The sequence below is a fragment of the Akebia trifoliata genome, chromosome 1 (assembly GCF_017979445.1).
Source record: "Akebia trifoliata isolate Shusen 1 chromosome 1, ASM1797944v1, whole genome shotgun sequence".
In the NCBI taxonomy this organism is placed as follows: Eukaryota; Viridiplantae; Streptophyta; class Magnoliopsida; order Ranunculales; family Lardizabalaceae; genus Akebia; species Akebia trifoliata.
The window spans coordinates 3,928,015-3,941,771 of NC_141375.1; the positions used below are offsets into that span (position 1 = coordinate 3,928,015).

General features: G+C 35.4%; 1 protein-coding gene across 10 annotated transcripts; it reads left to right on the forward strand.

The window, feature by feature from the left end:
- Positions 1 to 5,483: 5,483 nt before the first annotated feature.
- Positions 5,484 to 12,539, forward strand: LOC147410445 (uncharacterized). 10 transcript variants are annotated; one of them, XM_086435517.1, is made up of 9 exons: positions 5,484 to 5,787; positions 6,876 to 6,953; positions 8,863 to 8,931; positions 9,146 to 9,201; positions 10,798 to 10,880; positions 11,023 to 11,053; positions 11,617 to 11,820; positions 11,938 to 12,001; positions 12,204 to 12,475. In XM_086435517.1, the coding sequence occupies exons 2-7, from the start codon at positions 6,920 to 6,922 to the stop codon at positions 11,662 to 11,664; spliced, it is 321 nt and encodes a 106-aa protein (XP_086291643.1). In that variant the 5' UTR covers positions 5,484 to 5,787; positions 6,876 to 6,919; the 3' UTR covers positions 11,665 to 11,820; positions 11,938 to 12,001; positions 12,204 to 12,475. The 10 variants fall into 10 exon arrangements, with proteins under 10 accessions (XP_086291643.1, XP_086291605.1, XP_086291651.1 ...); XM_086435525.1 differs by lacking the exon at positions 5,484 to 5,787 and having other exon boundaries at positions 6,880 to 6,953; positions 8,863 to 8,918; positions 11,606 to 11,820; XM_086435502.1 differs by lacking the exon at positions 5,484 to 5,787 and having other exon boundaries at positions 6,880 to 6,953; positions 8,863 to 8,918.
- The last annotated feature ends 1,218 nt before the right edge of the window (positions 12,540 to 13,757 follow it).

A 13,757-nucleotide genomic window follows, 5' to 3' on the forward strand; every position in this document is an offset into this window, starting at 1 on the left:
TCACATTCATTAGGTTTCAAACTCTCAAAAATATGCTTTTACTAAATTACAAATAGGCCCATATGATACATGTGTGTAAGGGTATCAATGGGTACCCAATTACCCAACTTACCCAAAATCAATTAATCAATTTTGGGTCTACCATTATGGATGCGATCATTTTCATGTCTGATTTCGGATAGCCTATCTTAAAGTCCTGATAAGAATCAGGTCTCATTCGAGTACTTCACTAGTATATATATTCTGATATAAAAACGTCTCTTTCTATGTCTTTGGATATAACCTAAAAAGGGTTGCCCGTTCTTTGCACATAAACCCTTGTGAGGGATTTGCAGAGTCAATAGTTCTTCTGTTTTCAGGATTGATTCACAAACCTGCTTGTGCCTCATAAAATAACTAGCAAGCTCTCAAAATGGAAGTGATGGTCCTGCCTGGCCGGACTTCTATGTTTATACCCACACGAAGGAAAGCTAAAGGGTACAGGTCTCACTCTTTCTTTCTTAATTTCATTTTGTTCTTGAGATTCAGCGTAGTACCATTATAGTTTCATGTAGTGTAGTCACGATCCAGATAAACTGCATTTATGACTACGTGAAAACTCAAAATTTCTACAGGAAAATTTAACAGGCCAAGGCCTATGAATTTTAGAAACCAAAATTTGATGGCCTAAGACCATCGTAACTTGTGATTTTCCCTAGATTCGATGGCTTAGAGCCATCAAATTTCTCTCGTCCTCCATCAATTTGATTGTTTCAATCTGTCAAAAGAAAAAATTCGACAATGAAAATTTTGACACCATGGTCCATCAAATTTTACAAAATTCGACAGCCTTGGGCTATCAAATATTAACTTTTTCCACATTGTGATCGCACCCAAAAATATGATTAGATACTACATGGATGCATACACAAAATTTTAAAAAATTAACAAAAAACAGAAATTAGCATTTTTTTGAACAATGCATTTTAAAGTTAGGAGTTCAATGGTCATCCATTTTCAAAGCTTTTAACAAACCAATGAACCTCAGAGGGCTTAGGTTTCCTTTGGGCCAATGTGAAAGACCACATGACCCAAATGAAAACCTTGTTGAGGGTCTATACGGTCCTTCTATCGTTATATATTTGGTAGCTCATGAAAAAAATAGGAAATTTAATGATCAAGATACAATATGTATCCCAGGCGTTGCACTGTCCACTATAGGGTTCATTATTATTTTGTTTTTATGTATTTAATTATTTATGTTCCCTAAATTATGCGTCCAAGTCCAACACCGTTCAACCTTACTAGATAATGTTCATAAAAGAAAATTCATGAGGTGGATTAGAATATGGTCAATGAAGATAAAGAATATTAACTTCAACAACTTTAGCCTTGAATAATTCATTCATATCTGTGATATTTAAACTTCTAGAGTGTTTGGCCCTTCGAAGCAAAGCCTATAGCCTATAGAGGATAAAGTCTTAGAAATGGCCATATTCACCTAAAGTTGACCATTTCAGAACTCCCTTCGTATCATCACCATCGCAATCATCATCATCAGCAAATCCTCATTGTAAATATTTAAATATTTAAATATTTGGGATCGTCTATTTCATTTGTCCATTAAATCGTACGTGACGCAACGTCTTAGGCCCATTCAATTAGTACTTTAATAGTAGGGCTACAATTTGAGCGGGTTAATCCAAACTCAACCCAGACTCAACCTGATCAATGGGTGAGCCTGGGCTGACTTATGTAAAAAATGAGTTGAGCATGAGCTAGGATATCTCAACCGATCTCAATTCGGAATGAGGGTTCGGGCAACCCAACTCAACACAATGCTATATCCAAATATATTTGTTAAACTAGGGAAAAAAAACTTTTCTTTATATTTAAATAACAGAAAATTCAAGTAGAGACAGTCAAAAACCAAGAGAATTGCAATCACATGACCCATTGATCTCGTCAATTAATTTTCAAAATAACAAAAATAATTGCTTCACCAATTAATGTTAAAATCCCTTTAATTAACATTATTAATTAAAAGACCTTCTGACAACTGCATTTGCACATGAGACATTTTCCTTACTAACTTGGTAAGATTTCAAATCTCACTAAGGATCATTGCGCTTAATGGATTACAAAATTGGCAATCCACAATACAACCTTCTAGATTTCATGGGAGAGCTCAGAGCCAAAAAAAAAAAAAAAAAAAGTAATCTCTTTTGGACTTGATCTAAGGTTTTGAGAATGGACGACTATTGAACTCCCATCATTTAAAATTAAGATTTAACGGTGAAAAATAATCTTTTTTATGGTCATAGAATTTTATTCTCTACATTTCTGTGGCATCAGATCATGTTTTTGGATGCCACAAGATGAACTCAATGACACTTTGTAAGATTTGAATGCCACCGAGTAAATAAACGTGCTATTTAAAAAATAATTGCTGAAAAACAAGGTAAACAAACAGACCCTTACTCTCTTATAGTGTATAGTGCATAGGAGGACAATGCTAAAGTAACATTGAAATTGACATCGTTTGGGATATTACTAACGTGGATGTGTCTATAAAATCATAAATGTCTTTCATCGAGATACGAGTGAGAAGCATCTATGGTTATGTGCGCACCAATGTCCCAAACGAAAGTTACCTAACTTGGGCTAACCCGAGCTCATCCCAATTTTAGAAACCCAATCACAGGTTGAACTCAGATAAATGACCTCAAGCCTGATGTCCGGGTAGGGTTGAGTTTGGGTTTAGGGTTCTATAACTTGGGTTGAGCCTGGATTTACCCTCCAACCCAACCATGTTGTAGTCATATTTCGTAGAGGATTTAGAGCCCACAATAGGAATTTTTATATAACCTAAGGCATAAAATGGGTCGGATCTTATTCGAAACTCAAGTGATCTGAAATCCAAATTCAACAGGTTTGGACCTTTAGAATGGATCCAAATTAAAAAATATGTTGAATATGGTTCAATGTCCCTTCATTGGAGAAGCATCCGAGTCCATCCTTATATCTGCCTTGATCCAAATAATATATTGCTTTGAAAATTATAATTTTTAGATTTTTCAAAATATCATTTTCTACTACTTTAATATAACATCAACGCTTGTAAAATAAAAGAATTGTAATGGTAAAACAGGATAGCATAAGAATTAGCACAAAAAAATGTTGAATGGTCTGGAATTATCCAAACCATCGGATTAGGATCTGGATTAAGCGAAAAACTAACTGATTCGGATATGTTTTATCAAGTCAGATCCGAGTTGGATTCGGATGCTAATTAAGATTCAGATCCAACTCATTTTAAGCCCTAATAAAAATAAACGAAGATTTCCTGAAAATCACTGTTTAAGCTGTTTGTTGATGCAGAGGTCTACCACCATGGAAGGAAAAATGAAAATTGGGCAGTCACCCAACTCCACACAGTACATGAATATATATAATCAAAGTATAATGATTTTCTAACTCAACTCAACTCTGATAGATAACTCAAAAACTCACTGCGTGGCATGTGCAAGAACCATAGACTTTTTCTCTCGGGATACACAACTGCACATGTTTACGGGGATGTGTTCCTGGAAAATGTGGTTCAGCCCAGGAAAAGCAGGAACTTGAAAGCATTCGGGTTGAACACCAGATTAATCAATTAAAATTAAGAAGAAAAAAAATGATTTTACATAATAAATCATGGATAAATACAAGATATTTTTTCCATAGGCGTTTGCCCAACCCCAATTGGATCAAGAGATCGAATTGATCGTCAAAACATATGTTTAATTAATCTATTTATTAGCGAATAAAGAAAAAGTAGTCCTGACAAAATCAATGCCTCAAGAACCGATTTTAAACATGCCCTACCATACAACACAGGAACTCATATTCTTCAACAGAAACAAACTAAAGATTTCAAAATCAAAAAGTCATTAAAAAAGAAATAATTAATTATATATTACAATCAGAATCGGCATACACCTTCAACAATCTTCGTAGTTCTTTCACGAATCCTGCCAGCATTTACCATCATTTGGAACATTCTACCGAAGCGAGATGGCTTTAGAAATCTTCTCTTGTTCTTGGTTTTCTTTCTGGAGAGTAATGGAGTTCCTTCTTTGCTTCGTTGTATTAGGGTCCCTAACCCGTCAGAAGAAGAGTTGTCTGTGTTGAGAGAAGCCTCTGAATGTTTGTCTTCCAATGAGAACAGCTTTTCTGGGCCAATTACGGCGCTCTTCCTTACAAATAGTGCAATGAAAAAACCCTCCATGTCCTCGACCGGATCAGTCCGTAGCAGATTTTCAACTATAAGTCAAGAAACAAACAGCTATAATAGGACTACATACCTTGAATTTTTGGACGATCAAATTCTCCAGGGATTTGAAAAGTGTTTTTTGTTGGGATTTATAGTGATTTTTCCATACAAACTGCGCATGAGAAATATTTTGGTACTTTGAACCCTAAACTCATTGTCAATTTTGGCCCTAATCTCGGGTTACTTGCGTGGAGGTATGCACGACTTGGGTTCATCAGTGTCGGGGGTTCAGGTTCATCACAGAGAGCCTGGGGTTTGGAGTATTTTGGTACTAGAAAATACGTTCGAAGCACCAGGACACCATATGACTTCATCAAGAAGAATCTTTGATGATTGCCCGGGGGCATAAGCAATTTTGCCGAACCACGTAAATCCTGTTTTCTTGTGTGTTTGTTTTTGTTCAATCTTTTTTACTCTTGTATCACTTCCGCACAACACACACATTAAAGATCTATGGGAACAGAAAAAAAAACAGAGATCTAAAGGCTATAACTGAGATTACAATGTCATGAACAGGATGCTATTTCCCAACAAAAATCCTTCTATTGTGTTCCTTCCAAATGGCCCAGCAAATAGCAAAGGAGTGATGCTCCACAAAATCCGCTTTGCCTAGCTTAAGGAGTAGCCCCAACCAGTGGCGGAGCCAAGATTTTCTTGTAATGGGGGCAAACTATGGTTAGTTGTATAGTTGAAGAACTTAAAAATAGGGAGAACTTCAAAGGTTTTTGTTTAGAAGTTGAAGAAAATGATATTTAGGTCATTTCTAATTAGTATCTGAGAAGGCCTAGTCAAGAGGCAATCTCATTAACAAAAAATTGAAGGAGGCAGGGGTGCAAAAATTGGAGGGAGGTGAGGGTGTGGAGGCACATGGGGAGAGAGGTGGGAGAGTGGGGATTAATGGGGCATGTAATTAGTTGAAAATATAGGAGTTTCTCAAAGTTCTATGGGGGCAATGGCCCCCACTAGCTCCGCCCCTTTCCCCAACAAATCCTAATTGTTCATTCAACTCTATCTAGATTTATGTCTTCTCTTTTCACAAAGCCATGTTATGCCCCCCCCCCCCTACGGAAACTCGACTTATAACAACGACTTTTACCGACGGTCAGATTTTGACCGTCGATATAGAGTCATTTAGACCATCAACCCACGTTCTCTCTCTCTCTCTCTCTCTCTCTCTCTCTCTCTCTCTCTCTCTCTCTCTCTCTCTCTCGTCTCAAAGTCGAAAATACAAGAGTCTGATCTCTCTCATCTCAAGCTCGATTACAAACGCTGATTCTCTGTCTCTCTTCTCAAGCTCGAAAATAGAAGAGTCTGATCTCTCTCATCTCAAGCTCGATTACAAACGCTGATTTCTCTGTCTCTCGTCTCAAGCTCGATTACATACGCTGATCTCTGTCTCTCATCTCAAGCTCGAAAACGAAGTCTCTCCGTCTCTCTCTCATCTCAAAGTCGAACTTAAGATCTCCTTTGAAACGGATCTTCAAATTAAGGTATTTCTCTGTCGATCTCTCTCTTTCTATCGATCCGATCTCCTTTGAAACAGAAACCCTAGATTTTTCTGTTATAGGGTTTGAACTCTCGGTCTCACGTAGTGATTTTTTTTTTTTTTTTGGTTATTTCTTTTGATTTGTGAGGTTGAGCTATCGGTCTCTCTCTCTCTCTCTCTCTCTATATATATATATATATATATATATATATAATCCTAATTTCTATAGTGTTGATTCAAATTTTGGTTCGATTTCAAACCAAAATCCCATTTTTATAAATTTAATTCAATTTTGGTTTAGTTTCGAACCAAAACCTAATTTTTCATTTTTATTACGAAGATTTTAATCAAAGAAATTGATACTTTTGATTATAGTGTAGCAATCGAACCCTAAACCCTAGATTTCATTTTCTAGGTTGTTAATACTTTTTCTAAGATTTTTTAGTAATCAAGCTTGATTATAGAATGCTGTATTGGGATCTGTACTTGTCCTCTTTTAAATGCTTGCTCAAATTTACTATTGTTTTGCTAAGTTGGCATTGATTAAAGATTATCGCATGGGTTCAAACTTAAGACAGAGGAATCTCAATTCATTCTTTTGTCCCTGTTTTGATCTTTGTTAAATGTTTATTCAGGTTGCTATGTTTAGATATGGATTTTGTTTTCATAGGCATCAAACAACTTCTCATTAGATTAGTTGCAAAACTTGATTATCCCATATTGACGGAACAATGTTGGACCATTGTATCTATTAATCTATCTATATTTCATACTATCTAGCATGTTCACAAGAATGTATGCTTTCATCGTGCTTGAACATCTACTAGAGGAGAATAAATGGATGAATGAGTCCATTACTTGTATGGCACTTAAATGGGTTTTGAATTTCGGCTATTTCATTTTGATCCTGTGGAAAACCTAGTATCTGTTGGGTTCTTATCCTGATTTTCTGCTTTGGTTGTCCTTTATTAAAAAATGAGTGCAATTAGAAGTCACTTTTTAATATATGTTATCTTCCTTAAATGTGTGAAACTTGTTATGGCTTTATGTTTCATTGGTGTGCCTTTTCATGATCCTTTGTTCTTTATATAGGTTAGATTATTGGATGGTGCCTCTATTTATGCACTTTGTCGTTCATGAGTGCGGAATGGTTTGCCTCAAGAAACTCAGGTTCGCTCATTTCCATCTTAATGGGTCCTTGTGTACAATTGCAAGCTTTTAATGCTTTGTATGTTATGACTAATTCTGATACACCCTGTTTTTTTTTCCCATTTTATAATTCTTGAACTCATGCTCTCTCTTATCTTTGCTATCATCTGCACCTTGTCCCAAAAATCGGGTCGGCAACATGAATCCTATTCAACCATATTAATTAAATGGGCAATGAAAGCAACAATATTAGTATACCTTTGAATGATTAAGAAATCTCAGAAAAATTAGAAGGAAAGATATAGAGCAATCAATGGGTCTTCTAGAATCTAGGAGGGGTTGATTTTGGTTCTAAGGTTTCTTTAAATGAATTATAAAGGGTTTCCCAGGGCATTTGAAATCAGGTTTTGGGTTTTGGCGTGGTTTGAATAGATCAAAGGTCACTGGTTAAAATGAGGAAAGGGTAGCTGCTAGTGTTTGAAAGGTTGAATAGTATCTGTAACAACTAAGAAGACAATATTTAGGGAATAAGTTGCCAGTTTGAAAAGGTTATGATTGATGCAAAAGGATTTGATTGGGGCCAAAACAAGGTGTATTGGGTTTAAAACAATGATGTATTTTTAAGGACTCTAAAGGGGACTGGAACTAACTAAGATTGATGGTAAAGGATTTGATTGGGGTTATAATGATGTTTAATGGGGTTAAAACATGGCAAGTCAATTCTTGTGTTGTCCAAAATCAGTGGCAAACAACAAATCTTGTTTTGGTTTTCTAGCAATTGTACTATTGATTTTTAGTTTAAAGTTATTGTAGATGTGTTTATCCATTTACAACTTCAATCCTTTGTCAACCATTCACTCCAAAATTCTCCTAATACGGCTTTTCATTCTCTCTTCCCTCATTAATTTATCGTTGGACAAGTTCATCTTAGTTTGGTTTTGTACCTTCAAAGGTAGGTTCACCATTTCACATTTGTGGATGAATGTTTTGCATAATGTCTTTTGATTTTGATAGTTGCAGTTAACAGTACGATTAGCTTTTACCACATATTTTAGCTACACTATTTTGCATTGAAGGAGTAAACTGTCATAATCAGAGAGAACGAGAACCTTAATGTGTCAAGAATAGAAGAAGATGAAGAAATTGAAAGGGGGAAGCTGTATTAATATTGTTGATTACAAGGGGTGGGGCTTTGCACCTACTTAACGTAGCCATAGGATTGCCTAAATTTGATTCCAGCCCTTCATTTTGCAAAAAATGACAAAATTACTGTGAAATCCCAAACAACTTCTTTTAGATTGAAAAATCAACAATGTAGGATCATGCTATCAAATATTTATACACACGATAGTAAAAGAGGACATCTCCATTTGTAATTCATTTGCTTTGATGCACTTAATTTGGTTCCATCACCTTTTTTAATGGGTAAATGAGAGCACAAGTCCAATTTATTACTTCATGTTTTTGTCGCCTTGTGAGCTAGTATATTTCCCTTTTTCTTTCATTGTTTATAGTTTTGCTTTTGTTGTTATGAGTTCTATCTTTATCCTTAGGACACAAATTCCTTAAAACATATTATTCATATGGGGTTTCCTGAAGAACATACTCATGTAGGATCACCTGGTGTTGCTTTTGCCTTAACTACTTGTTACCAAAAAGTTGTGGAGCACTCACATAGCAGATTTAGATTTCAAGCACAGCGTGCCCTACCAAATGCTACTATATAAAACATTGGGCTCATTAAACCATTCTAGTGTGAACTTCGAAGTAGTTGGCATGGTTTTCGAAGTAATTCTTATTTTTTTGTGGAATTTCTGTCTTGTTATTTTTCTTAAAGCTCATTTATTGTTAAGAGAAGGAAGCACTCCAAAGAAAAGCACATCCAGCGACTAGTTGACTTTTTATTTTTATTTTTTATGTTCCTCTTCAGCTTTTACTGGGCCAAAGAATTTGCATATAGTACCAGCTGCAAATGCATACGTCCAGGTTTATTTACCAAGTAAACCTTTTATCAAGTTGTTTTACATTATGCGGCAAATCTGCTTTAGAAATAATCAGGGTTGAGTTTTTCACCTCTAAAATGAATGTTAACTCTCCGTCTTTTATTTTCTTTTGATAAGTTATAAATCAATTACTTTGTGTCACAAAGCTGCTTTTGTGCTCTCTTTTTTTTTCCGATCTTCTTAATATATTCACTGTTATTTTCTTGATAGATTCGAGGCTTAGCATGGCCTGCAATTCTTGTTGGCTGGGTTGCTTGAAGTGCAAGGTATGAATATTTAATGTGGTGTTTTATTGATATATTATTACCTCTACCATGTCCTAGCTATAAATTCTCATAAGTTAGTGAAGATCACTTTCGTCTATGCTTATTTTCTCTTTGTGCTGCAGGTGTCTTTGAATGGATAAGGTTCTTGACATAAAAAGAACTTCTAAAGCCATCATTTATAAAACTAGTGAATCCTTGCCTGATGCTTCTTCATGTTGATTTATATTTTTTTGCATTGTTGTATAATATAAATCTTTATACTTTGTTTTATGGGTAATTGTGTTATTGCTCACTTCATTTTTCAACCTTCCATTGGACATCTGCCCACATATTAGTTTATACTTCAACTATAAGTCATGTATCATCGGAAAACGTTTTGACTTAAGGAAATCGTTATCATAATGAGTAAAGCCTTACCAAAATATTTGTGGTCAGCTTAATGAATCATGTTCCTCCATTCAATTATATCTAAAGCCATGTCTTCTGCTATTTCAACTTCTTTTATATTCATACTCACTATGTTAATTGATGCCCTTTTTGCTAATAATCTTGCTCCCTTATAACTTCAGCTCGCACATTCCTTCTTGCTGATGCCGTCATATGTTGTCATTGCACATGACTAAACCATCGCAATCAATTTTGCCTATCACCCATTGGTGCAAGGTCTACATCTTTTACAGTATTTGCATATTGATCGCTCATTTCCCATAAGTAGAGAAAAGTCTATCAAGTTTTTATTTGCTCTACTCTTGAATTAACTAAATTTTTATTTCTCTTTTCGAAAACAAAATTGCTATTGAAAGATCATTTACTATTGCAAATTCAAGGATCATAGCTTCCATTTCACTTCTTGATTCAAGTCCATACCCTATTTATTTCCAAAGCAGTCTTTAAATTCTTTCACCTACTCGAGGAACTCCTTATATATATATAGATACATACATGTATTTGGTTAGGCAAGATCAAACACTAATCCAAAAGAAGACAAACAATATAACAAAATGATTTCAGAATCAAAGAAAAGGCATAGATGACGATGACCCTACCTATTTGATGTTCTTTACCAGGGGTTGTGCTTGTCATTAACTTAGAAATCCATTCCATTTTATGAAATTTAGCGTTGGTTGGAGACACTCACCTAGTATGCACCACACGTCACTGATATGCTGAGACCTTATTATCGAAACATCTCATTATATATGACATACTTTACCCATAAAAAAGGAATTTATTGGATGACTTGTCTGTGCAGCACGTTTGTTGAGGCTGGTGTTTCCAACAACTGAAATGTGTGTCGAGTTAAGGTTGAAATGTCCCTTAAATTCTGAAAGTGACCACACTTATATCCATCTAAATTGCAGTATGGGCAGTAGATGACTCTAGGCCATCCCAGAAAAGTTATTTTAAATGATTTTAAGGGTTCTGATTAATGGGTATTTGCTGTTTTGAATTGAGTTCCTCTTCGTTTTTCATATTTTGGGTTGTAAGTCATATATTAGTTAATTAATTGGTAGTTTTTGTGTATTTCTTTTGATTGCTTTTGTGAAATCTTTTATGGGTTTTTCTTTTAAGTTTAATGAGTATTGATTATTACAGGTGAAAAGGAGAATTGATTTGGTTTATGGATTGATGGGTTTGATATCTCAGACAGTTTATGATGGTGGCTACCATGTTCTTGGGTAACTAAGAAATATCATGATGGTTGTGTTTTTCATATAAATTTAATAATGAAACCAAGCTATGAACTTCTGGCTCTTATTAAAATGCTTTTTTTTGTGTGTTAATTTCTGGTTCTGGTTCTGGTTAATCTCTTATATGCAGGGTCATTCGAACAGCTCTTGTACCTATTGAGGTCTGTTTTAAACTACAAAATGTTCTTGAATTTTGATTCAATAGAGCTTTTTATAGATATCTGATAAACCATCTCGCCTTAACGTTCTTATTATAAAACTTGATTCTAATCCGTCGAATTTCAATAATTTTATGAAAATTACGAGTCGTGATCCAGAGCGGTGTCCCGTTCCTATAGTAGGCTATTAGCCACATACAGTGTCTACTTGGCACCTCTTGGTTGGAGATAAAACACATAGGGCTGCGTGCAAAGTAGAAAATGGTTTGGTTAGGAGCCGATGTGCTTTAAACTCCAACCAAGATGTGCCACATAGACACTGTTCCTATTCTATAGGAACAAGACACACCTTACTTGACCCTGATTCTAAAACTATGTGCGGGCTGAGTATTTCTGCTGTCATAAGCTGAATCAGTGATTGTTTAGAAAATTTAACAAAAAATATATATATTGAGCATGTGTGAAACCATTGTTGAATTACCTCGGGATATACCAATGTATAATGACATGGGTTATATCGTCTCTGCTAGTAAAACCAAATTTGATATTTTCAAGCAATGGAGCAGAGAACGAAATCACTAGATGAATTCATACTGATATTGCTGGAAGTATGACCAGTGAAGGAAATGGAGTTGCTGAAAGAGAAGATGGCAAGCGTAGAGCTTCCACAAGGAGAGGCCAACAGCCTATCAAATATCGTTCACTCTGACAATGTACGACTTGAACATGATGTGGCTTTCCTCAAGGCAGTTATGGATGATACTCAAAAGGTGTGCCACTGTTCACATTCTTATTTGCCCTTCTTGTAACTAGGTTTGAATTAGTAGCTCATATTGTTTTAGTTTTGATTCGTATTGAACCGGTACTATTGAATATATGTAAAATAGGAATTGCATTCAACAAGGGGAGTCCTCGCAGGAGAAAGGGCTAGAGCTAGCTTTCCAGCTACAGGTATGGGTCATATTGATATGAAACTGTGTGCAGCAATTCCAGACCTGGGATCAAAACCTCATCTTACACTTAACCAACCACCTATCAAAATGAAAGTTTTACCATGCCTTTTTATTATCTTGATTGATACCTCTGTTTTGAGGGAATTTTATGACTTCATGAACCTGACTTGGTGTTCTAACTTTATGTGTATGTGGTACAGATTGGTCTTCTAAATGTCGACGGGTACTATAATTATTTGAAGTCCTTGCAACTTGTTGCTGGTTTGACATTGGAACGAGATGGTGAAATTAGGAAAGCCGCTCTAAATACACTTGCTACTGCAAGGCCAAGAACCTGTGTCATGGGCAACATCCCTAACTCCATGATCTACAGAAGTGTAGATCGGTATCCAGTGGCCGATACCGTTCCTGGAGTTCTCATACTTCACATTGATGCTCCTATTTACTTCACTAATGATGGCTACTTAAGGGAATGGTACTTAAAAAAATAAAATAAATACATGAATTTTTTTTAAATTGTCACACACACATGTATGTGCATATGTGTAGATTCATGGATGACGTGGTATTCATGGATAGAGAGAGTAGGAATGATAGTGAGGGATTCATGGACGACGTAGGTATTCATGGACAGTCATTTTTCGCACATTATGACGTAGTGGATGGTGAGTTCTATTTCATCTGTTCTTTCTAAAAGTTATGGATTTCATGTCTGTTCTTTATATTTAGTTGAATTAGTGCTAAAAATCATGTCTTTGGATTGGTTTTTATAGTTCAATTTCATCTTCATTTGTATGATTCTAGACTGCAATTTGTTTCTAAACTAGTCCTAATTATCATTTTTCATCTATAAGATATTTGCAACGATTTTGTTGCAATAAAGCTACCTCAGAAATTGGATTTGTTCAGATCTGTAGGGATAATTCTTGATCCGATTCATGCACAATAGATTCATCTTCAATTGTGCTTTTAAAGTTTTGATTTTTTAAAATTCTACTTATGATCTTTTATTTTTTGATTTTTCGTAGTGCAGTTACCAAGTGTTGGAATTAATCCACAATGGAATCAGACAAGTATATATGTATTTGGGAAACATTGCCACTAAATAGTGTTGTTATCACGACAAGTAAGGCGAAGTATTGTAGATTTGAGGGAGGCACACTACCGAATTAATCCACAATGGAATCAGGCAAGTGGAGGTTGTCTTGTATGCATCTGGATTGCTTATTGCAGGAGTTTCAAATTGTAGATTAGAATTTGGATTGGCAAATAGATTTTTTTAAAGTTGAAGATAGAGGGGCATTTGGGTCTTTTCATACTGGTAATAGGGGTCAAGGTCATTAATTTCAAAACATAGGAGTATTTTCAATATTCAACAATACATGAGGGGGCTGGAGTAAAATTAAATTTTTTTTTTTTTCAAAAGCTTTTATAGGGACGGCCAAAACCGTAGCTCAATAACAAATTTTTTTTAAAAAATTAATACTCTATAGCGACGGCTAGCGCGGCTGTCGCTATAACTCATATACATTCAGCGCTGGACTATTTAGCGACAACAACCGACGGCCTCCCTGGCTGTCGTTAGATGCTTTTGCGACGGTCACGACCGTCGCTATAGCCCTATTTTACTGTAGTGCCCCCTCCTTCCCTTTTTCTTTTAGAAGAATTGTAAAAAAGAGAATTGTCAAGTCTCATAATGAGAGTTTAGCAGATATTTATATTAATTAATGTGTATTAACGTAAATGCCCTTAAA